The sequence below is a fragment of the Lithobates pipiens genome, unplaced genomic scaffold (genome assembly GCF_037356315.1).
Source record: "Lithobates pipiens isolate NorthernLeopardFrog02 unplaced genomic scaffold, aLitPip1_a1.2 Scaffold_18, whole genome shotgun sequence".
Taxonomy (NCBI): Eukaryota; Metazoa; Chordata; class Amphibia; order Anura; family Ranidae; genus Lithobates; species Lithobates pipiens.
Window position 1 is genome coordinate 374774517 of NW_027507758.1, and position 24894 is coordinate 374799410.

The 24894-nt window shown below is 42.8% G+C and overlaps 1 protein-coding gene across 2 annotated transcripts in view; it reads left to right on the forward strand.

Annotated features, from left to right (window-relative positions):
- Positions 1-600: 600 nt before the first annotated feature.
- VWA5B2 (von Willebrand factor A domain containing 5B2) overlaps positions 601-24894 on the forward strand; it is a 91824-nt gene continuing 67530 nt past the window's right edge. Inside the window, exons 1-6 of one of the 2 annotated variants that reach the window (XM_077487725.1) lie at positions 601-1618; positions 8630-8798; positions 10740-10898; positions 17857-18088; positions 18988-19181; positions 19365-19496. In XM_077487725.1, coding sequence (XP_077343851.1) covers positions 8660-8798; positions 10740-10898; positions 17857-18088; positions 18988-19181; positions 19365-19496 — 856 coding nt within the window. In that variant the 5' untranslated portion in view covers positions 601-1618; positions 8630-8659. The remainder of the gene's footprint in view (positions 1619-8629; positions 8799-10739; positions 10899-17856; positions 18089-18987; positions 19182-19364; positions 19497-24894) is intronic. The other variant, XM_077487726.1, reaches the window with a different exon arrangement.

A 24894-nucleotide genomic window follows, 5' to 3' on the forward strand; every position in this document is an offset into this window, starting at 1 on the left:
CACCGAACTTGGTCTTTTGAACACTTAAGTGCACAGGAGGGATTTGGGGTCTTATGGACACCAGATATCTCCATAAAGAGTATCTGTAAACAGGCTTACTGCTGTCACTAGCATGTTTACATTCCTGTATAAAATAGATCAGAAAAAAAAAATAATAATAATTAAAACAACAGTGAAAAAATAAAAGGAATAATAACAAAAAATAAATAAAATGTAAAAGTGCCTCCGTCCTCCAGTGCAAAGAATGCCCATACCAGTCCTGCAGGCACGCATGCAGACCACACATGTATCCCCGGGAACATCAGATCATGGGCAGTAATTGTATATATGGCACTTGGAGGAATCATGTCTCACTGTGAATGACTGCATCTTCCCCGTGAGACCCTGAGACAAGAATGGTATACTGCAGCTGGGGTGGGACAAATTTTAATGGGGTGGGGGGGGGGTTGGATGTTAGGTGTTGCTGTAGATCATGGGGTGTTAGGTGTTGCTGTAGATGGTGTGTTAGGTGTTGCTGGAGATCATGGGGTGTTATTTGTTGCTGTAGATCATGGGATAATAGGTGTTCCTGTAGATGGGGTGTTAGGTGTTCCTGTAGATCATGGGATGTTAGGTGTTGCTGTAGATGGGATGTTAGGTGTTGCTGTAGACTGGATGTTAGGTGTTGCTGTAGACTGGATGTTAGGTGTTGCTGTAGACTGGATGTTAGGTGTTGCTGTAGACTGGATGTTAGGTGTTGCTGTAGATCATGGGGTGTTGCTGTAGATCATGGGGTGTTGGTGTTGGTGTTGCTGTAGATGGGATGTTAGGTGTACAATGCATGTACTGGGAGGCTCCTTGCTGCTCTGAGACTACAATGCAGATTTAAGGGGAAGCTGACACGAAGGCTGGACTGATCCATTCTCCATGCAGTCCAGAGCCAGGAAGGGAGGGGGGAGGAAGGAGGTGGTACCGGCACCCACAGCACCCCGAGGGCAGACAGAAGTAGACAGGCAGCAAAAGACAGAGACCTGCGGATCGGAGAACAGGGGCCGCACCCTTCCTTCCATCACACCGATCTTCTCTGCAGTACTGGCACCGGCCCAGACCCGGCACCGCGGAGATCGGAGGTGTGTGCGGCTGTCCGCATCCCATAGACCCGTGCTGTGTGTCTTCTATCATCTGTAGGCTGATTGTACAGAGGGGGGTCAGGGGGTCACAGAGCCTATGTCCCCCCGATCACATCTCCCGATTCCTGCACCCCGATCACATCTCCCGATTCCTGCACCCCGCTCCTCTGCTGCTTCTATTTCTCCTGGCTGGGCTGTAGAGTTGCCTGCTGATTGGGGCAGATTATAGTGCAGGTGGGAAGTGTCAGTGCAGATACAATGGGGAGATAGATCAGCCTCATCTGATCATAGAGGAGGTACTGCTGTGCTACTTTGGGAATAAACCTGTAGTTTGTTGTTGTTTTTACATTTTATTTTATTTTTTGATCAGGTGCCATGTTTAGAAGTTGTACTACTGTTGATTGTAACAATCTTGTTTTGCTTCTGAGCATTAGGTTCATTGGCTCAGGATCCTGCACTGACATCGGAAGCGTTCCCTATACAGGCGGCCATCCCTGACTTCTGATTTGGTATGTAATATTTTTTTATATAGGAAAGGACCCAGATTTTTTATTTTATTTATTAATTTTTTTTAGTTTTTGTGTGCATGATGATGGCCATACGCATGATGATCTCATCGAACAATTATTCTCGGTATTAGATAATATTATCAGATCTATGAACTATCACAAATCTTCAATCAATTTAGATTAAAACCAGCTGATTTTATCAAAATTGTTCTGATGAGTCTGGATGGATCATAGTAATGTTGATAATTCCATATGATCATTAAGCATATGGCACATTCAGTCGTCTTTCTGGCCAGACAATAAATTGATCATATGGTCACAGTATAAAACTGTTCTGTGTATAGCCACCATGAGGGGAAATTACGAAGACTGGAGCAGCTGTCCAACCAATCCGCTTCTAGCTTTAACTTTCAAAACTTAAAGCGGTAGTAAACTGTAAAAAAAAAAAAACTCCCTGCAAATTAAAGTGTTACTAAACCCACAACAGTAAAATTAGTGTGCATATGCAGTAAAGCATACTTGTTATACCCACTGTGGAACCTAAGGGGTTAATCCTTTGCATTGTGTATAAAGGCTGTTTGATCCTGTCTTCTCTGATCCTCCTCTTCCACTGTCTCCAAAAAATAACCTGATATTTACAGAACCAGGGGACAGGCTGCACACGCTCAGTCTGATGTGTGTTGCTAGAGAGTTGTTGGTTTTTTTTTTTTTTTTTTTTTTTCTTTTGGGGGGGGGGGGGGGGGGGGGTTGCATGTGATCAGCACTGTCCAGACAGAGGATGGGGGAGAATGAAAACTCCTCCTACAAGCTTTACTAGGAACTGATAGAAGTCACAAGACTGCTGAGGAGAAAAGATATTTATCAGTTTTTATTTACTAAAATAATAGCATTTTCATGTTCTGTGTACTGTGGGAGACCAGATATAGTGAATGCAGGGGCTAGGTTTAGTAACACTTTAACCACTTAAGCCCCGGACCAATCGGCTGGCCAAAGACCAGACCACTTTTTGCAATTCGGCACTGCGTCACTTTAACTGAAAATTGCACGGTCGTGCGACGTGGCTCCCAAACAAAATTTACGTCCTTCCCCCCCCCCCCCCCCACAAATAGAGCATTCTTTTGGGGGTATTTGATCACCCCTGCGGTTTTTATTCTTCCGCTATAAACAAAACAAGGACAATTTTGAAAAAAAACACATTATTTTTAACTTTTTGCTATAATATATATATATATATATATATATATATATATATATATATATATATATATATATATATATATATTAAAAAAAAAAACTTTCTTTTTTTTCCTCAGTTTAGGCCGATATGTACTCTTCTACATATTTTTAGTAAGAAAAAAAAAATTGCAATAAGTGTATATAGATTGGTTTGCGCAAAAGTTATAGCATCTACAAAATAGAGGTTAGTTTTATGACATTATATATATATATATATATATATATATATATATATATATATATATATATATATATATATATATATATATATATATATATATATATATATATATATATATAATTTTTTTTTTTTTTTACTAGTAATGGCGGTGATCAGCGATTTTATTTATTTTTCGTGACTGCGACATTATGGCAGACACGTCAGACAATTTTGACACATTTTTGTGACCATTGGCATTAATACAGCGATCAGTGCGATTAAAATTGCATTGATTACTGTAAAAATGACACTGGCAGTGAAGGGGTTAATATGTATCCTATTTGTGTTCTAACTGAAGGGGGGGAAGGGACTGTGCAGGGAAACTAACAGATCGCTGTTCATACTCTGTATGTACAGACGATTTGTCAGCTCACTGTTCAGAGCTGGAAACTGTGTGTTCACACACACAGCTCCCTGTTCTCTGTGTGCCTCAAGCGATCGCAGGAGCCCGGCGGCAATCAAGACCGCCGAGCTCTCGCATTGGCTCGAGGAGCGTGCGCCCCCTAGTGGCCGTTTATGCTACCGACGTAGCATAAGGGCGATTCGCGCAGCCGAGCCATGCTGCTGCAGTACAACTGCGCTGGCTGGTCGGAATGCGGTTAATGTCATAACGTGCTTGCATGCTTGGCATACTAGCACATTATGAAAGATTTATTTGAAAACGTAGCCCTCCAGCAGTGCACTGTTAACGCTGACAGGGCTTCCATGTTCACCTGGTCTTCCTTCCGGGCTCCTTCCACCGTTTGGCTGAGCCAGTGGCACAACATTTTTTTTTTTGTGGCCCGCACGCCGTCCATTAAGAGCGCAGTGCACATGCGCCGGTGATGTTACCGCTGCCGCTAAAGTAAATATCTCCTAAACGGTGTACGTTTAGGAGAGATTTACTGTATCCACAGGTAAGCTTTTTTATAGACTTACTTGTGGATATATAATTTAAACCAAAAGCCTTTACTACATCTTTAACTGAAAATAGAAACTGATTGGTTGCCATGGACAGTTGCTCCATATTCTGTTTGCTTGATTTACGGTAAATGTCTGTTCTATTGGTGTTCTCAGCTTACCTAACAAATGCTTCCTCACAACACGTTAACCCATCAGTTTTGTGCGCAACAGAGCTAATGCAATTTTAATGCTCCATAGATCTTTCTTGGCTGGATTCCCCTTGCTAATATCAAAGTTGTGTTTGTTCCCTGAAGCTGTGGATTGGCACATCTGGTTGTTGTTCTGCCGGTTACTGTCTTGTTAATCTGGCGCTCCCATTCATCACCTCCTGATCGCATTTGTTCATTTTTCCTGAACATTTTAAAGGAAACCTGCCAGCAGAGAACTATGGTGGGTGCCATTGCCAAGGTAAACTGGGGGTTAGAGATCATCCAAAGTCTGACAATTACTAGTCTTTTACCTGGCTGACATCACATATATCCTGCAATTCATAGACACCCACTACAATTCTGTCTGCTGTTCATACAACACATGATACTTTGTGACAGATTCAAGTAACTGTTGGTAGTAAGGTGTGTATGAATTTGTTGCAGAATTGCTTCAAATAGAACTTTTGTCTCAGACACAATTTACTCCAAAATCTAAAGCGTCTCCCCCCCCCCCCCCCATCCCACTTACCAGGAGTATGGCGATCACTCGCACTCACACACCAGGTCGCTGCCTCACTGGGTTTAGAAATCCCCTTGGCTTAATCTCCAAAACATACATCGACAGGTACATTTAGGAGCATTCTAATTGGTCGGCGCTGACCAATCAGAAGCCATCCTGTCACCATTGGCGAAGAGGAGAGAAAGCCGCTGGGATATCAAATCCCCCAGACTGGTATAGCGGTGATACGAGCTGTCAGTGCGGGGATCGCCAGACTCCAGGTTAGCAGGACCGGGGAGTGGGGGGATTGGGGAGGGGGTCCAGTGTAAGTTCACCTCTACAGATTTTCTGTAAAGATGAGCCTGCACTTTAAAGTGGCTGTAAACCCAGAGATGAAACAAATCTTCCATAAGTTGTATCTGTCTGAGCCTTCTTTCCTCTACATCCATACAAAATGCCGAATTTTATAAAGCTTGTCTGAGTTGTCAGAAAAAAGGGGCAGAGAGCTGATTGGAGGGAAAGGACACCCCCCTTCGCATAGCACATAGGAACCGAGCTGAGGCTGTCAATTGGCTGGAAGTTTCTCCCTTGTCAACTTTTTTTTTTTCCTTGGTGTCAGAAGTGATTTATGCTAATAGCAGAGTAGCGAGGCAGCAGATAGAAATGACACAGTGCTTTTAATTAAGACAAGTGACCTTTTTTCCCTGTACAAAATCGTGGTAAAATTATGCGATTTGTTTTTTCTGCCTGAAAACGCTATGCTCAGGTGTGAATGGGGCCTGAATATGAATGCTTACAAGAGACCTTTCCAGCTGCTTGGAGAAGGGCTCTCAGTACGTATCCCTCACTCTGCATCTTTTCTGTTCGACCAAAGTAACATTCTTTCTAATGTTCGTTACTGAATGCTGATTAATTTTTAGAATGCTACAGTAGCCTAGGTGTTCTGTGTAGTATACTTTTCTTATACACATGTGAGTGTCCAGATGAATGATTAATCCTCTGGCAAACATAGACTCTTATCCTGGCAATCCTAAATGACCCAGCAGCTAGGTAACCAGAAAGTGGACCAGCTAACTGCAGCCTGGTAATAGACAGCTTAGGTTCTGGGTAAACACAGATGGCCTATGGAGTGCACTGTACATTTACTTTATAGTACCGACCTTCAACATCCATTTCTTATCTATGATGGAGAGCAAAAATGTGTAAGGTGTAAGAAGACCTCCTAACATGCACACACATAAAATCTTTAAGTAGTCATATGAGTCACTGGCCACTCTGCAGCCTTTACTTTGACCATGCTGTACAGGAGCTGGAACTCCGCCTGAACTGTTCATGTACTCTCCCCCTGCTCTCCCTAGTTTACAAAGAATAGAAATCACTGTAGAAGCATGCAAAGATGCTGCAGTCAGTCTTACCTGTACTGACTCCCAGGGGCCTACCTAGAGCATTTGGCACCCGGAGCAGATTGCACCACCCCCCCCCCCAGGCGCTGGTGGGCAGGTAGGTGGCGCACCGCACATCGATGTGTAGCGCCTCTGCACACTGCGACCTACAACTTGAAAGAGTCCTCATTTCTCTGCTTCCCGGGCAGCCAGGCCCCTCCTTATCCGCCGCAACAACAGCGCAGAGGATTGTTAACGGCCACTGTCACTAGACAGAATCACATGTAACTGCCAGTGGCACACTTACTATGTGCTACTGCCAGTGGCAGCACTAGGGTTGGTGTCACCTGGTGCAGTAAAACATGGTGCCCCCCCCAAAAAAAAATTATTTTCCTGTTTTCTGAAAGTGTGCCAAAGATGCAGCATGTAGGACTTTTGGTGTGCTTTCAGAAAATGCAGAAAAAAAACATGAAACCTAATAGAAATCTATAGGACCGCAGCTATAACTGTGGGAAGACCCCTATTACACTACACAGCCTTCCCGTACCTCTGGACCCCTTTAAATTACACAGCACCACACCTATGGACCCCTTTACATTACACCCACCCACCTCTGGACCCCTTTACATTACACAATCCCCCCCCCCCGCCAAAACACATGCTCCTATACCTCTGGACCCCTTTACATGCAGTGTGGGAGACACAGAAGAGCAGCCCCCCCCCCCCCCCATTTTGGGATTTTTAAAATGTATTTAGTTATTTTTTTACACTGGTGGTGGATTGCTTTTCAGAGGGCATGGATTAAAGGGTTAGTTGATTTTTACAATCACATTTCCCATGCAGTGCAATAGGGATGCACCAATACCGTATACATTTTATTTTTGTTTTTTTTATTTTTTTATTGGCATGTACAAGTACCAGTACTCACTGATACCAATGCCTTTGCTGTGTGATTTGAGGCCATACAAAATGAATAGGCTCAAATTGCATTGCAAAGAATCGCATGTGATTTGAAAAGGAATGCAGTGCAATTCCTTTCTGAATCACATAAGGTTTCCTATACCACTCCTGCGTGAACCCAGGCTGAAGTCACTATGACAAGCCTATGACAAGCCTGGGTTCACGCAGGAGCGGTGGGGGAAACCTTATGTGATTCGGACAGGAATCCCTATTCAAATCACATTCTTTGCAGTGCAATTTGAGCCCATTCATTTTGTATGGCCTCAAATTGTACCGCAAAGGTATCCGTTTCACATATTGGAGCATTTGCACAAGTACAAAAGATTAGTATCGGCACTGATACCAGTATCGGTATTGGTGCAACCTTACAGTGCAGAGTCCCCAGTACATTAAAAAACACTGCTCAGGGTTTAAAAAAAAATAAGCTTCTTTTTAATGCCATACCTGTTGGCCATCGGTGGTCCCTCCCAAAGCCTGTCCAAAGAACTCAGATAAGTGGCCCTCCCCATCCTGCCTGGATGTCAGGATGCACCTGATGTTAGGCACACCCCCAGCTTGGCTGATTCAGTTCTCTCACTCTCTCATCAGAGGGAAAGAGAGTGCACTGCGCATGTGCAGGTTTTGAACACGCAAGAGTGCTTGTTCCTGTGAAACAGGAGGCATGCAACCAATGCCCATCGAGTCCTGCTATCTAGTTAGGTTGGAGAGGGTTGCCTACCTGGGAGTTTTTTCAAGACAGGCCTGGGCCTACATGTACAGTATGACATTGGAAAGAAGCTTATTTTGGATAGAGTAAGGGAGGGTTGAAGCTGCTATCAGTACTCCCCTTTTTTTTTATCTGTGTCTTATTAAGGTTTCCCTTAACTTCCTGTCCTATAGTGTAAACAGGAAGCGAGAGAATATCTTTTTATTGTGAGAAGAATACCCTCCTAAACAGTTGTCACAGGAACAGTTGTTCCCATTGGCAGATTTCCCCTCTATTCCACATACAGTAATAATCTTAGGGAGGTTCTAACGCCTCATCATGTAATATAAAATGTTTAAATTCTAAACTTTCCCTGTATAAAAGTAAGAAAAAACATCCTTACTAATCCAGAGTCTAGCGTTGTCTTGCCTGTCGGGAAAGTTCTCCTACACTGCTCCGCTCGGGCACTGACATCTTGAAATCCAGTGCATGCGCAAACACATCACAGGGATCTTTGCTGGGTCTGTGCATGCGTTCAACCCCCTGCTGCCTCCTTAGTTGAGTGACATAGAAACCCCAGGAGGCCGTTCACCGGACCATGGGCATGTGCAGAAGTGCTGCAATGGACCGTGGCCTGACCTGCAGCATTGAAGCACATGCGTGGGGTCCAGGAACATCATCCTCATCTAGAAGAAAATAACAACAGACCTGAACTTTTTGAAAAAAAAGAACAATTTTTTTTTTTTGTTTTGCAATTGTGTTTTAGGGAGGGGGAGAAGTCAGGGAGAGGAACATTGGAAAAATGGGTGAAAGTCCACTTTAATTACTAGTACTTGTTGTCATGTCATTTGTGTATAATAAAAACCTACATCAAGCATTTCCAGACCTGAGGACTTCTTAAAAAAAATGTTGATTATTTAATTTTCTTTTTGTTCTAGTCATTTAATAGTTAATAAGTCAGCAACAGAATGCCAGGCCTATTTGATACATGCACCTGGGTGCAGCTCCCCCTAGAGGCTTCATGTGTAAATGCCTGTGCCAGTGGATACAGTCTGGGGCTTCGTGCTCACCTCACCTATCGCAACACTAGTAATGAAACCGTGCAAGGTAGGTTCATGGTAATGTAGATCCAATTGCTTTTTGGGATCTCTCAGGATTTTTTTTTCTTCCCTGTTCTAGTATCACCCTTTTTATAAGGTTTATGTCTGTAATTAGAGATTTGTATAGCACATTAGATTTTCTACTACAGTGTACATGAATGTAATTGACAAGGCAGCATGGAGAAGAACATAAAACAGGAAGGTGAAATCTGGACCACCTGATACAAATGTAATCTCTGTCTCACCCTGTTCTTAATCTGTTGCATTCTGGTGACCCAGCATAAAGCTGCCCTTTATCCATATGTCCACTCAAACAAGATGGATAGAGGTACACCCCCCCCCACATCGGGACAATGTTTTTTGACAGCGGCACCTCAGTGGCGGTAGCTGACTGAGGACATTTTGCAATATGTCCTTCTGACAGTCAATCAAACAATTGATTATTTGTCAAGCAGGTACTGCCACATGCTAATCGAATTTAGACCATTGCCTGCTGAACCAGCAGAATTACGATCTGTCTATGGCCAGCTTGACATGGAAAAGGGTCTTGGCAATGAAGCCTTTCAAACCCAATTTTTAAACTTCTAATTGCTGGATTAAATTTTAAGCGTTCATTGATAGGTTTTACAGGATGCCTGTCAGGATTTACAATAGTTGTTGTTATATTTTAATTGGCCAAAATTTCCCAAAAATCTATCTCTTATTAAAAAAAAAAAAAAAAAAAAAAATAGTGTGTTTTTTTTTTTTTTTTTTTTTTAAGTACATATGGAGTATTCAACAGCAGTCTCTCCCTGTCAGGGCTGTAGATAAGGGGGTACCACCGGTCCTCCTGTACAGGGGCCCAGGCAGCAGGGTAAATCAGATGTGGGCAGGGAGGGTGATCGGCATGGCAGGGGGGCAATCGCTAGAATGGATCCCCTGTATGGCTCTCTCGTTCGCAGCTGAAAGTTGGCTTCTTCTCTACTCCCTCACTCCGGCTTTCAGCTGCTGCAGAGAGACATTCAAGGGATCAGTTCCAGTAATTGCTCCCACACTGCCGCAACTATTAACCTCCCTATGCACCATACGTTGCCCCCTTTGTGCTCCCCCAGCCCTGTGGTGCTGCTGGCTTCCCTTCTCTCCTTCCTGCCAGTAGCGGAAGCATACAATAGAATGCTTCAGGATGGAGAGTGGGAGAGAAGGGTCTGGTAAATATGTCATATTTACCAGCCTCTTTCCTGAATGAAGACAATGCATGATCGGTACTAATTACTCATAACTGAAGCATAGTAAACTGTGTTTATTTGAGGAGGGAGGGCGGTCAGGTTGTGTATATATACGGCCCAGTAGTTTCTAACAGCAGCCCTGCTCCCTGTAAATGCCTACAATCCTTAAACTGAGTCCCGGAGTTCCCTCATTGGCAGCTGACATCTTTGGCAAGTCTTCTTCTGGGTTCTGATCTTTGGGTATTTTGATTGGCTGAGATGATGTCAAAGTTCCACTTTGACACACAACCACCATGTTACCACAAAGAATGTTTCAATGTTAAATCTTTGTTTAATAGGGGCAGTTGTTTTCTTGACACTTTTCAGCAAGTTATCTCCTCCAGGAAGCAAGATGATTCTTATTATCAGTTCACAGAAAAGAGAAGAGACCGCTTGGTTTTATTGTCTAACTTTTTAACTTTAGGAATTTAAAAATATTGGATTTTTATATATTGTGGGTATTCCACGCACCATAAAAATCGCTTTCAATAAAATTGATTTTTTTCTCAGGTTATTCGACTATTGGGATGTGGTGCGGGAGCTTATCCATCAATCTAATTAATAAGTCCCTAGATTCTTCATATTATTTCATTCATATTGATAGAACATAAATAATGTGACCGCATTTGTCATGAACAATTGGTCAAGTAAGTTGATAGAAAAGTGATCAGTAATTAATGTGGCCTGCCTTTTGTGTCTTGTAGCCATGTTTATATATCTTCTGGAGGAAGGGGAAGTGGTGACAAGCTTTGAGGCAGTGACTGGCAACAGGAAGGTTCAAACGCAGGTTCAGAGTCGGAGTCGAGTAGAAGATTGCTGCTTTAGTTGTCAGTGGGAGGCACTGCCAGGTTACTGCCCCAATGGTAAGTAGCCACTCAATCCATTTTAGCTAATTTAGGATACATATAGGATGGCCTCCTAAATACACACATCTGCCTGCATCTTGGTTTAACTACTTCGCAAAGAGCATGGATCTTGCAATAACCACTAACAGACCTAATATTGTAAATTGTAGGTTTTCTGTGATTGTTTTCTAAAAACTTAAAATGACCAAGTGTGTAAACATGGAGATGCTTTTCAACATCTGTTGGTGCCATTTTTTTTTTGGCCAGTCACAGGGCGGGGTTCGTGCATTCGCAGTAGGTTCCCGGCTGTGAAGCCACAGCCAGGCGCCCACAGTTAAAAAAAATCCTGGCGCTGCCGGCCGGAGGGGGGGACAAGCGGGGGTTCGACCACACCCCCCCCGAACCCCCCCCCCCCCCCCCCCCGCATTGCTGGACCGTGGGCAGACCCTTTGCTCTTAAGCACTTTTTAATGTTTTCTATCTATTTGTATTATTTTGTACACCTGTACACTTTACTACTGGAAATTTGTATTTTCCTCTTTTGGTCCTTCCAAGGTGGTGAACGTTTGAACCAGGTGTTCCTCAGAACACATCCAAGAGCTTTCTTGAGGCAGTGTCTTAGACTGTCTTTACAATTTTGGGCTTAAAGTTTTTCTAAACCCAAGAACCAATCTTGAATATATTTCAGCTTATTAGTCCTTGGATGTGGTGACTGTTAATTTATTTTATATATATATATATATATATATATATATATATATATATATATATATATATATATAACACTTTTTTTTTTATGTCGTTTTTTTTTTTTTTTTTCTTCATTTTATTTTTATTTTTAGCTGATGATCTGGCCAGTAACGCACTTTCTGTCCTCTGGGCATAAAACACTCATTTACTGTACTGTATCTGTGGAGGGGCAGTGTTGTCACCATAAGTCAGTTGGTGAATAGGATTATAGAACTTCTACCCCCCCCCCCCCTTCTTCTCCATTAACGGTAGGGGAGGTGGGACCAACTCCCCTACAATTAGCTGTTCGCTCTATTTTGCTGTATAACTGCCTTCTATTTATAGGTTTCTTCTTTGTGCCATTAATTTGTTTCTTAAACCCACTGTTTCCAGTTTGTTGTTACAAACCAAGGTCACACTGTTTCAGGGATCACTCCTCCATCACTTTTTGATTGATGCATCCCCTCCGTTATACTTCATTGATGACCTATTTTTTTGTTGATGCTTATCCTTATTCTCCATTTTGACGAAGGTTGAGACTTTGTATAAGCATTTTTATATGCACTTTGCCATACTATGTATGTGTAATATCCTTTTGCTTTTTTTTCAATAAAAAAAAAAAAGTTCAGAGACAAGCTAATGATAGGGTGGCAGAGGTCACAGAAAGTAATCGAGATTTCTGTCAGAATCGAAAGGTATTTTTTATTTTTTTTGCCCTTTATTAACCTGGTAAAACATGAGGCTTTTTTTGGTATATTTAGCAGACCAAGAGGGAGCAAATAAAGTTAATTATTGGAATTTACATACACTTGAATGCATGCCTTTTTATAATGTAGTGCATGTAGTGCATTTCTATGCATCTTAACATGTATTTTCCAGTGGGAAGGACCTTCTCTTTGTATGTGCTACCATTTATTCATATTAACGATACACTTTATGAAGACTGCAGGTAAACTGGAGCAAGCAGGATTTTTTTTAATGAAACATACAACAATGTAGGGTGAAATTGTACCATGAAAAACAGTAGGGCTATCCATGTGCTGTAGGTGCAACTTCACATTTAAGTGTAGAGCTGCAAATGAACATCCCATAGATCTGGGCTGATGTTTTGCAGATCATTGAGTTGAATTCTGAAAGGTGCTTCCTTAAAGTGGAACTGCATCCAAATGGGGAGGTACTCTTGTCTGCTTCCCACCCCCCCCCCCTTTCCCCCTTTAAGGTGTGGTGTGTGTGTGTGTGTGTGTCTTATTTATTTTTTGCCACTTTTGGGCTTTTTTGACTGGTGGAGTGGGTACCTGGATTTGACAGGTACCCATTCCCACTTCTGGTCGGAATGCTGTGGCAATAAGTTCACCCCCCCCCCCCCCCGCAGCCTTCTGGGGCATGTCACAGGTCCTAGAAAGCTGTGGGACCATTCACAAGGCGCAGTGCATCTCGTGAATGCACAGTGGGAGGCCGTCTATGAAGCCACCAGCAGTCATTGCCTGCTTCACAAAGTAAACATGCTGGTGCCTGTACCCCAAGGCCGAGTGAGGACAGCGTTGGATCCCTGGACCGGTGAGTGTCCAATTATTAAAAGTCAGCAGCTACAGTATTTGTTGTTGCAGCGCTGACTTTTGATTTATTGAAGAATCGCTTTCATTTGAAAGCTTATACAACTTGTTTAATATTATGGAAATAGGTTTGGATTGCTTACACCATAATGGATGAAGGGACTGATTTCATGAAAACCGGAGAAGAGAAAAATTGTAGTTATCAATATTAGATAAAGGAGTGCTATGAATAGATCTGGCGCTATACCTGTGTATCAGAAACTTAATTAATGTGCTAAATTAAATTTGAAATTGTTACATTAATCCGGTGTGTAAGAGTTGGTGTGCAATATATTAGTGTTGGGATAAAGTATAAAATATAAACTGTGGGTGGGAAGTAAAAACTCAAAAATATATGTGTATAAATTGTTAAAAATTTACCAGCATGCTGGCTGGAAAATAAAGTATTGTCTCAGGTGCGATAAACCTAAATGGGTGATTACCTTATGCACTCTTAATCACATGAGTACCTTAAATATGTGAACTACTTAATAATTCAGGTAAAAATATTACATGTAAATATGAACCATAAACATAATACAATTGTGCACAAATGTGACAAATAAAATCTATGCGTGCAATAATACAATTGTGCACAAATGTGACAAATAAAATCTATGCGTGCAATACTAAAATGTACAATAAATCCGTGATAAATATCAATACCCCACGTGAAACATGCCAAATATTACGAGTGAAAAAAGAAAAAGGAAATAAATTTAAAAGGAGGTGAAAAAATTCCAGAAATAGAATAAAATAAAATAAAATAAAAATGAAAAATAAAAAATATTAAAAATAAAAATAAAGGATTTTTTTAGGTATTTGTCCCAAGTAATAAAAATATAAAAATGTGTACAAAGAGAAAAAAAGGGGGAGTAAAAAAGAAGCAAAAAAGCACAGTCTCTGATGCAGTGCAGTTAATGGGGGATTTCCCGTAGATACAGGAGGGGATGTGATGGATCCAAACAACTAATCTTCATGCATTGTGGGCACTTATAGGATGTACTCTCACCAGAAAAATAACCCCATCCGGGGTGGATCAGCCTTCACAGTATAAGCTACCGTGTCGCTCTCTGGCTTGCTTCAGATAGGCTGTTGAGGATCCCTCGTTATTTCCAGGTGGAGTGTGCCTCAGTATATATATTGAAAGAGAGGACCATACATAGTGTGATACTGTATAAATCACTTTATTAAGAAGATACTAAAAATTACTCACACTTTTGAAAGAAGAAAATGGCTTGAATAAATGCAGTATAAAGGTGCAGTGTGAAAGGTATGGAAGCTGCTGAGAGCGTTCCGTTCGTCTTCCACGCCGTAGTGTAAAGGTACAGTGTTAAAGGTAGGAAAGCTGCTGAGAGCGTTCCGTTCGTCTTCCACGCCGACTGTATTGGAAGTGTGTATTCGATAGGCCACGCCTATCGAATACACACTTCCAATACAGTCGGCGTGGAAGACGAACGGAACGCTCTCAGCAGCTTTCCTACCTTTAACACTGTACCTTTACACTACGGCGTGGAAGACGAACGGAACGCTCTCAGCAGCTTCCATACCTTTCACACTGCACCTTTATACTGCATTTATTCAAGCCATTTTCTTCTTTCAAAAGTGTGAGTAATTTTTAGTATCTTCTTAATAAAGTGATTTATACAGTATCACACTATGTATGGTCCTCTCTTTCAATATATATACTGAGGCACACTCCACCTGGAAATAACGAGGGATCCTCAACAGCCTATCTGAAGCAAGCCAGAGAGCGACACGGTAGCTTATACTGTGAAGGCTGATCCACCCCGGATGGGGTTATTTTTCTGGTGAGAGTACATCCTATAAGTGCCCACAATGCATGAAGATTAGTTGTTTGGATCCATCACATCCCCTCCTGTATCTACGGGAAATCCCCCATTAACTGCACTGCATCAGAGACTGTGCTTTTTTGCTTCTTTTTTACTCCCCCTTTTTTTCTCTTTGTACACATTTTTATATTTTTATTACTTGGGACAAATACCTAAAAAAAATCCTTTATTTTTATTTTTAATATTTTTTATTTTTCATTTTTATTTTATTTTATTTTATTCTATTTCTGGAATTTTTTCACCTCCTTTTAAATTTATTTCCTTTTTCTTTTTTCACTCGTAATATTTGGCATGTTTCACGTGGGGTATTGATATTTATCACGGATTTATTGTACATTTTAGTATTGCACGCATAGATTTTATTTGTCACATTTGTGCACAATTGTATTATTGCACGCATAGATTTTATTTGTCACATTTGTGCACAATTGTATTATGTTTATGGTTCATATTTACATGTAATATTTTTACCTGAATTATTAAGTAGTTCACATATTTAAGGTACTCATGTGATTAAGAGTGCATAAGGTAATCACCCATTTAGGTTTATCGCACCTGAGACAATACTTTATTTTCCAGCCAGCATGCTGGTAAATTTTTAACAATTTATACACATATATTTTTGAGTTTTTACTTCCCACCCACAGTTTATATTTTATACTTTATCCCAACACTAATATATTGCACACCAACTCTTACACACCGGATTAATGTAACAATTTCAAATTTAATTTAGCACATTAATTAAGTTTCTGATACACAGGTATAGCGCCAGATCTATTCATAGCACTCCTTTATCTAACATTTTCCACCCCACCAGGTGGATAGTAATAGAGGCAGCTCTTACCTACTTTCCTTTTTTATATTTTATGTGGATTCGCTCATAAGTTCCTTAGCGCAACCTACCCCTTTTATTTTTAGTTATCAATATTGACCAGCCAAAAGTTTTTTTATTTTTTTATTTGTGGAATAATATGGTGAAGCATGAGTGGTTGCTGTAGGCACAAATTCCCATTTTTAGAGCTTATTTTCTTTTCTCCACTTTTTCATAAACCAGTCCAATGCCAGTGTTTCGTCAGACATTCTGTCGCCACTATCTTGCTACACCCCGCACTCGTCCACAGTAAGGATACAGTGAGAAGGCGGCAAGGTGGATACCCACCGGAGTCTTGCATTTCACACTTATTTTTAACAGTAAACGCAGCTTATATAGTGAAATAGAGGATTTAAAAATCATCTGTCTGACTGTTTTGATGTTGAATTATAAAAGCAGCAATGTTCTGTCAGATCAGCAAACCTGTGAGAGCAGCACTGCTTTGAAAATTCAACATCTAAACAGTCAGACCGATTTTTAAATACTGTATTTCGCTATAAAAACTCAGTTTACTGATAAAACTAAGTGTGAAATGCATGACTCCAGTGGGTGCAACAAGATGTCCGCTTGCCGCCTTCTCACTGTATCCTTACTGTGGACAAGTGTGGGGTGTACCAAGATGGCGGCGATGGAACGTCACTTCCATTACAAAATCTGAGGGGTCGCCAAATCTGACGAAACACCGTCTATGTTGAATATGTAGCTAGAATTGTTTTGCCTAATGAGTATATCTGAGGGGTCGCCAAATCTGACGAAACACCGGCTATGTTGAATATGTAGCTAGAATTGTATTGCCTAATGAGTATATTTTTGCCATGAGTTTTTCTTTTCAAAGGAAATGGTATATAAACACACCATTACCACAAGTGTTTGGGAACACTGCTGTCAGCACTTTATGGTGATCTCAATTTTTATGTTATTTCTTTTTTTGTTAATATTTCATCCAGAATGTGCTTTATAATTTAGGGTCACCTTTTAAAAAAAATTACTGCACGTGTTTTTTCAGCTAAAACAAAAAATGAAATTTTTTTTTTTTTTTTTTTTTGTATTTACTTTTTTTTTTACAGGAGCCTGTAGAGCATTGCATCCATGATTAGCAGATTGCGGGTGCAATGTCAGGTTCCTGTAGACACTGCCTAAGCTTTCTGTCTGTAATTGTGTACAGGCTTCCTGTTTTAAAAGCTGTAGGAAGTGTCAGTGAACTATGGGAGCACTCGCCAATGCCCTCTCGCAGTTTATTGAGCGCTACAAACCAACTGCAGTGGTGGAAGATGGGGCTTGTAGTTCATTCATTCACAGATTGAATGAATGAATGGGGGGATTGGAGCATGTTACACACTGCACTAAATACAAGTGTAATATGTAACATGTTCAAAAAGGTGGACTTTGCTTTTACAGAGGAACTAAATTCTGTAGGCCCAAAAAAAAGGCAAGCAGAGGACAAGGGACTCGGGCAACCAGTGTTACCTGAGGTCCCTCTGCAGCTGATCTTTCTATTACTGACTTAGCATAGGTTGTGCTGCACTGTGTCTGTGTGTAAGCGGCTATCTTGGAAGAGTCAGGATTTTGCTTCATCATATCGGAGCCTCCAGCAAGGAGAACAGTGAGCAGCAAGTAGTGACATCACCAAACTCATTCCATATCTCCTGAGAGTAGCAGTCGGGGGGTCATGCCTATGATTTTGCACTGCAGATAGGCTAAGACAAAAAGTACCGGTACATTGTTCATGGTGCTTGAGTACAATTACCATTTCTAATTATTTCCTATAACATAGCATATGTTTTGTTCTAGGAAATAATTAGAAATTTTAATTGTACAATATATATATTTTTTTTCCTTTTGGCAGGTCTGTTTTTAGAATGTTCTCCCTTATTTGCATAAATCTCAATCTCTTCACTTCTCATTGTCTTTCTTTTTTCATGTTTTTAGGTCACCTTGTATTGGATGCAGACACGGCACATAATGTGTTTGTGCTCAGTGTGGGAGCTGTACATCCCTCTTCAGTAGTGAGTGTGACTCTGCAAAGTTGCAGAGAGCTGCAGACTCTTCCAGGAGGAACTGTGCGTGTGACCCTCAACTCTACCCTTACACCCTTGGCCCTGAGTCCAGGGGATCCTAGCGAGCATGGGGATGGTCTTTGTGACGACAGGTTGTGCTTATGGTGATTGTGTGTTATGTGTACTGGGCTTTCTGGTGTCCTTTTATTACAAACGTTGTCCTATCCCTCCCTTCCTGTATTTGGAATCTCTTAACTCTTTCTGTACGATCTGTCCTTCTATCACTACCACCACCATGTAGTCATAACCTTTGGTTAGCTGTAGTGCTCAAAATGCAAACCAAGCACTAAACAGCCTGATTGGTCTTTGAGGTATTTTAAAAATATTTTTCCAGAATTTTGTGCTGCAACAGAAAAATAAAGAGCTTCTTATCGTGTAGGACATTTTAGTCTTGGGTTGCACAAGTGGAAGTAGTCCAATGTACAAAATTAGAAAAAAATTATGTTTTGTAAGGCTTAGGCAATTTTAAACAACCATATTGGTTATATTTTCCATTTTTAAAATGCCCGTTTTAAAATATTTAGCTGTTTGTGTAACAATCTTCATTGTACTTCTTATATTTTTATCAGTTCTATAAACACTAATGGGCCCTTTCACATGGGGTGGTTTCCTTTCCAGTCAGCAGGGGATTGGCTCACAGATCCCCTGCTGATTGGAGGAGAGCGGGCAGATGATTCAATTTCTGTAGAGCGGACACAGACAATCTCCTATGGGTGGCCTGGAGTAGCACCCAGTTTATACCCACCTGTCCATAAGGATGCATGGACCTCCTGATCAGGTCTGCCTCTAACCATCTAAAGACAATTTGAGAAAATTCTCAGTACTTTAGAAACCATATAGACCATTCTAGATTAAAAGTGCTTGTTTTAATTTACTGATGCACGCATCCTACAGAGCACTCTTCTTGTGTAATAAGTTAGGTGTGTATCGTGACCTAATTACATCTATGTGACTATAGGGATGTATGCGCTTTGAAGACATTTCTGTGTTCTTTGTCTTACAGTCCGGCCAGTTGTTTTGGTGGTGTGAGTGGAGCATCGGTAAATTCTTGGCTGCTGATTCCAGATTCTCCTTCCCAGTTACTGCACTCTGCACATCCCCGATCTCTGTCTACTGCTCTCTCCAGCCTGGCTACTAACCCACAACGCTATCAGTTTACCTTCCACTTACAAGTTCAGGGACCTTGTCTTCTAGCAGGTAACTATTTTGCTTGTAAAATGTTATAAATAAATGTTATAAATAAAAGGAGAATTAACCCAAGTTTCAGTTAACACATTTGATGATTGGGAAAAATAAATAAAAATAAAAAATAAATAAATATATTGATTATATAGCCCCCTATTTTGGAGAAAATTTACTATTGCTTCTCTCCTTGTACAGGTATAGAGAGTCCAACCCATGCTCTTCGTGCTGATGCAAGCCCTTTTGCTCTCTCGGCTTCCTCCATCTGGATTAGCTTGGCAGAAGAGTATAAATGTGACCGTGCTTTGGAAGTTATCTTGCACCCTAGTGGTAAGTAATGGGGAAAAAAATCATGATTTCGACATTGGCAAGCACACAGAGCTTCAGAAGTATGTTTGATCTCAGCTCTAAATTGGATTTTACCCACAGCCGGCCATAGACAGTTGAAATCTCAGCTGGTTCAGCAGGAACCAGCCGAGATTCAAACCAAGTATGGGCAGGCTGAATGTACCCTAGTTGATCGATCGACTTTGGTACAATCAGCCTGTTGGATTTTACATGTGATTATTGCTAGCGGCTGTTGTAGCTGCTAGCAATACATGCTGTCTTCTCCCAGCAGGGATGGCTTCCCCTGGGGAAAAAAGGCTTGCCTGATTTTCCCCCCCCAAGGCAATTGGATATTCCCTGGATCAACAACCTCTGGTTTTATTATCTAGACATAATAATAATATCCAGTTATATTCACTTATGGACCGCCCGCCGCAGTTTTACGGTGGCTGTTTGAAGGAGGAGATCATTGTTATGGCAGCAGCTAGCTGCCATAAACCCGGTATCCCCTTCTTCAGCGGGTGTTCCACTACAAGATAAAAGTGGTCTTTGCGGCAGATTCACCGCGAGATCACTTTTATCGGTGGCGGGAAAGGGCCCCCCTCCTGCCGCTATCCGGTGCCCTCCGGCGCTTACAGGAGTCGTCGCCAGCGGTGGTGGCGATCGCGTCTTGTCTCCTGTTTGGTATGGAGAGGAGGGGGAGATGGCCCTCACCCGTCTCCATACATTTGCTGGGAGGAAGCGATGTGAAAACGTCACTTTTGCCCACAGCTCTTAAAGGGCCAATTTTTTACAATGAAATTACAAACTTTTTATTTTAATTGCATTTTAGTCTAAATATGAGATCTGAGGACTTTTTGACCCCAGATCTTATATTTAAGAATAGTGATGGCCGAACGGTTCGCCCGGCGGTCGTTTCGCGGCGAATTTCCGACTTTCGCCGTCCGCGGGTTCGAACGCCTTTTTCCGTCGTTCGCCCCGGCGGACTTACGTGTTTAATGTATACAAGAACTTTAACCTTTCGTGACACGTTTATCATGTGTTACAGGACAACCAATTGAGACATGACAGCTCATGGACACTTGGACATTCCCCCTAACCTATAAATACACCCGATCCGGTGGCCATTTTACATTCTTTCTTCTGTCACTGTAGGGAAAGGATCCTGTGTGGAGTAGGGACAGAGAAAACGCTAGCTATTTGGTACACAAAAGTTCTTTTCAGGACTGGTATAGGTGTTAGGTCAGCAGCCTGAGTTTCTTTTGTCAGTTTAGATAAAGGGACAGAGCGCTGTATGCTGCTATTTTAGGGACAGCTCAGCCAGATTAGTCTTTCTTCATCATCATCATCATCATCATCATTAGCTGTTACTATCAGGTCCACAAAAGAGCTGTTCCAGCTAATCGTTCCAGCCTACTCTTTTTTGCCAATTTGTATAGGGACAGGCAGGAAGCAGTGTGTCAGGCAGTGAGGATAATTTTAAAGACTTGCTGTTACTATTAGTTCCACAAAGGTTCTTTTCAGGACTGGTATCAGTGGTACGGTAATAGGCTTGTACACGTATAATATTCTTTCTTCCAAATATAGAAAGAATATTATACTTGACTGCTGCCCTTCTGCTGCAGTCTGCTAATCATTCACAACTCACTTGTTCCACAAAGCTCTTTATCAGGACTGGTAACTTGGTCTGTCTAGGGTGCTACGGTACATAGGCTTGGGTGCGGTACAGTCTGCTGTTCTGTAAGGACCGCTATCGGTCCACAATACATAGGGTTGCCGTGCACTACTGCTGACCGCTGCCCTATACTGCAGCAGTCCTTCATTGGTATAGGGACTGACGTACAGTCTGCTAATCACTAACACACAACCTGCTTGGTCCACAAAAGTTCTTATAAGGACTGGTAACTTGGTATAGGGTGCTACGGTACATAGGCTTGAGTGCGGTACAGTCTGCTGTTCTGTAAGGACCGCTATCGGTCCACAATACATAGGGTTGCCGTGCACTACTGCTGACCGCTGCCCTATACTGCAGCAGTCCTTCATTGGTATAGGGACTGACGTACAGTCTGCTAATCACTAACACACAACCTGCTTGTTCCACAAAAGTTCTTATAAGGACTGGTAACTTGGTATAGGGTGCTACGGTACATAGGCTTGAGTGCGGTACAGTCTGCTGTTCTGTAAGGACCGCTATCGGTCCACAATAGATAGGGTTGACGTGCACCACTGCTGACCGCTGCCCTATACTGCAGCAGTCCTTCAGCGGTATAGGGACTGACGTACAGTCTGCTAAACACTAATACACAACCTGCTTGGTCCACAAAAGTTCTTATAAGGACTGGTAACTTGGTATAGGGTGCTACGGTACATAGGCTTGAGTGCGGTACAGTCTGCTGTTCTGTAAGGACCGCTATCGGTCCACAATAGATAGGGTTGACGTGCACCACTGCTGACCGCTGCCCTATACTGCAGCAGTCCTTCAGCGGTATAGGGACTGACGTACAGTCTGCTAAACACTAATACACAACCTGCTTGGTCCACAAAAGTTCTTATAAGGACTGGTAACTTGGTATAGGGTGCTACGGTACATAGGCTTGAGTGCGGTACAGTCTGCTGTTCTGTAAGGACCGCTATCGGTCCACAATAGATAGGGTTGACGTGCACCACTGCTGACCGCTGCCCTATACTGCAGCAGTCCTTCAGCGGTATAGGGACTGACGCACAGTCTGCTAAACACTAACACACAACCTGCTTGGTCCACAAAAGTTTTTATAAGGACTGGTAACTTGGTATAGGGTGCTACGGTACATAGGCCTGAGTGCGTTACAGTCTGCTGTTCTGTAAGGACCGCTATCGGTCCACAATACATAGGGTTGCCGTGCACTACTGCTGACCGCTGCCCTATACTGCAGCAGTCCTTCATTGGTATAGGGACTGACGTACAGTCTGCTAATCACTAACACACAACCTGCTTGGTCCACAAAAGTTCTTATAAGGACTGGTAACTTGGTATAGGGTGCTACGGTACATAGGCCTGAGTGCGTTACAGTCTGCTGTTCTGTAAGGACCGCTATCGGTCCACAATACATAGGGTTGACGTGCACCACTGCTGACCGCTGCCCTATACTGCAGCAGTCCTTCAGCGGTATAGGGACTGACGTACAGTCTGCTAAACACTAATACACAACCTGCTTGGTCCACAAAAGTTCTTATAAGGACTGGTAACTTGGTATAGGGTGCTACGGTACATAGGCTTGAGTGCGGTACAGTCTGCTGTTCTGTAAGGACCGCTATCGGTCCACAATACATAGGGTTGCCGTGCACTACTGCTGACCGCTGCCCTATACTGCAGCAGTCCTTCATTGGTATAGGGACTGACGTACAGTCTGCTAATCACTAACACACAACCTGCTTGTTCCACAAAAGTTCTTATAAGGACTGGTAACTTGGTATAGGGTGCTACGGTACATAGGCTTGAGTGCGGTACAGTCTGCTGTTCTGTAAGGACCGCTATCGGTCCACAATAGATAGGGTTGACGTGCACCACTGCTGACCGCTGCCCTATACTGCAGCAGTCCTTCAGCGGTATAGGGACTGACGTACAGTCTGCTAAACACTAATACACAACCTGCTTGGTCCACAAAAGTTCTTATAAGGACTGGTAACTTGGTATAGGGTGCTACGGTACATAGGCTTGAGTGCGGTACAGTCTGCTGTTCTGTAAGGACCGCTATCGGTCCACAATAGATAGGGTTGACGTGCACCACTGCTGACCGCTGCCCTATACTGCAGCAGTCCTTCAGCGGTATAGGGACTGACGTACAGTCTGCTAAACACTAATACACAACCTGCTTGGTCCACAAAAGTTCTTATAAGGACTGGTAACTTGGTATAGGGTGCTACGGTACATAGGCTTGAGTGCGGTACAGTCTGCTGTTCTGTAAGGACCGCTATAGGTCCACAATAGATAGGGTTGACGTGCACCACTGCTGACCGCTCACCTATACTGCAGCAGTCCTTCAGCGGTATAGGGACTAAGAGTTTTGTCACAGGGTCATTTAAAAAATGACATGCAGAGGAAGAGGCAGGCCCTTCCGCAGGGGTGGTAGGGGTAGGGCAGGAGCAACAGGCTTGAGCCAAAGTGGGAAGTTGCAGAAGGTGCGTTCAATTACTTTAAAGGATGCACCAGACTTGGTTGAGTGGCTCGCTCAGCCTTACTCTTCTGCACCCTCCTCATCCTCTCGATCTGCACCCTCTTCTTCACTCTCTGCTATGTGCACCCCCAAAGACACTACCACCAACAACACGACCACCACCACCACCACCACATACCTTCCGCTTGAGTCACTGGAATTATTTTCCGATCCATATCAAGAGGACATTTCTGATGCGCAGCCACTCTTGGTATTGGATCAGGAAGAGGAGGTAGCAACAAGCGCTACTCAGCAGTCTGACGCCAGTACCCAGATCAGCCCAAGGAGGAGGTTGGTCCCCGGTGTTGCTGCCTACTCTACTTATAGCGGTGGGGAAGGTGACGTTGATGATGACGTGTCTAGTGATGTCACGTGGGTGCCCACAAGAGAGGAAGAGGAGGGGAGTTCAGAGGGAGATATGGACCAGCAGATAGGGAGGAGAAGCAGCAATGACTTACATTGCACAGCAGGGACAAAGCAGACTGCAAATGTATCAGGAGCGAGTCATCGACCATGTACGGTCACATCTGGCGCTCCCAGGACACCGGCACATGGCTCCGCAGTGTGGGCTTTTTTTAACGTGTCCGCTGCTGACAATAGCGTTGCCATCTGCAATCTTTGCAGTCAACGCGTTAGTCGCGGTAAGCCCAATACTCACCTAGGGACGACCGCCTTAAGAAGGCACATGAGCAGCCATCACCGAGCCCAGTGGGAGCAACGGAACACACAAAGCCACACTGCAGGCTCTCACCGTCCAGCCTCGTCTTCTACTTCTCCTTCTCCTCTCTCCTCACAATTGTCCTCCACTCCACCTTCCATCACGCCAAGCTCACATTTTTCTGCAAAAAGGCAGGCTTCCGTGGGCCTAATGTTTGAGCGTAAAAAAATGATGACGCCGGATAACCCTCTTGCCCAACGGTTGGCGGCTGGCTTGTCAGAACTCATAGCCCGCCAACTACTGCCATATAAACTGGTGGACTCGGAGGCCTTTCGCAAATTTGTGGCCATTGGAACACCACAATGGAAGGTCCCAGGAAGGAAGTATTTCTCAGAGAAGGGCATCCCAGAGCTATATGGCCATGTTCAGCGGCAAGTGAATGTATCTCTGGCACACAGTGTCGGTGCCAAGATACATCTGACCACAGACACGTGGTCTAGCAAACACGGGCAGGGAAGGTATATCAGTTTTACTGCCCACTGGGTGAACC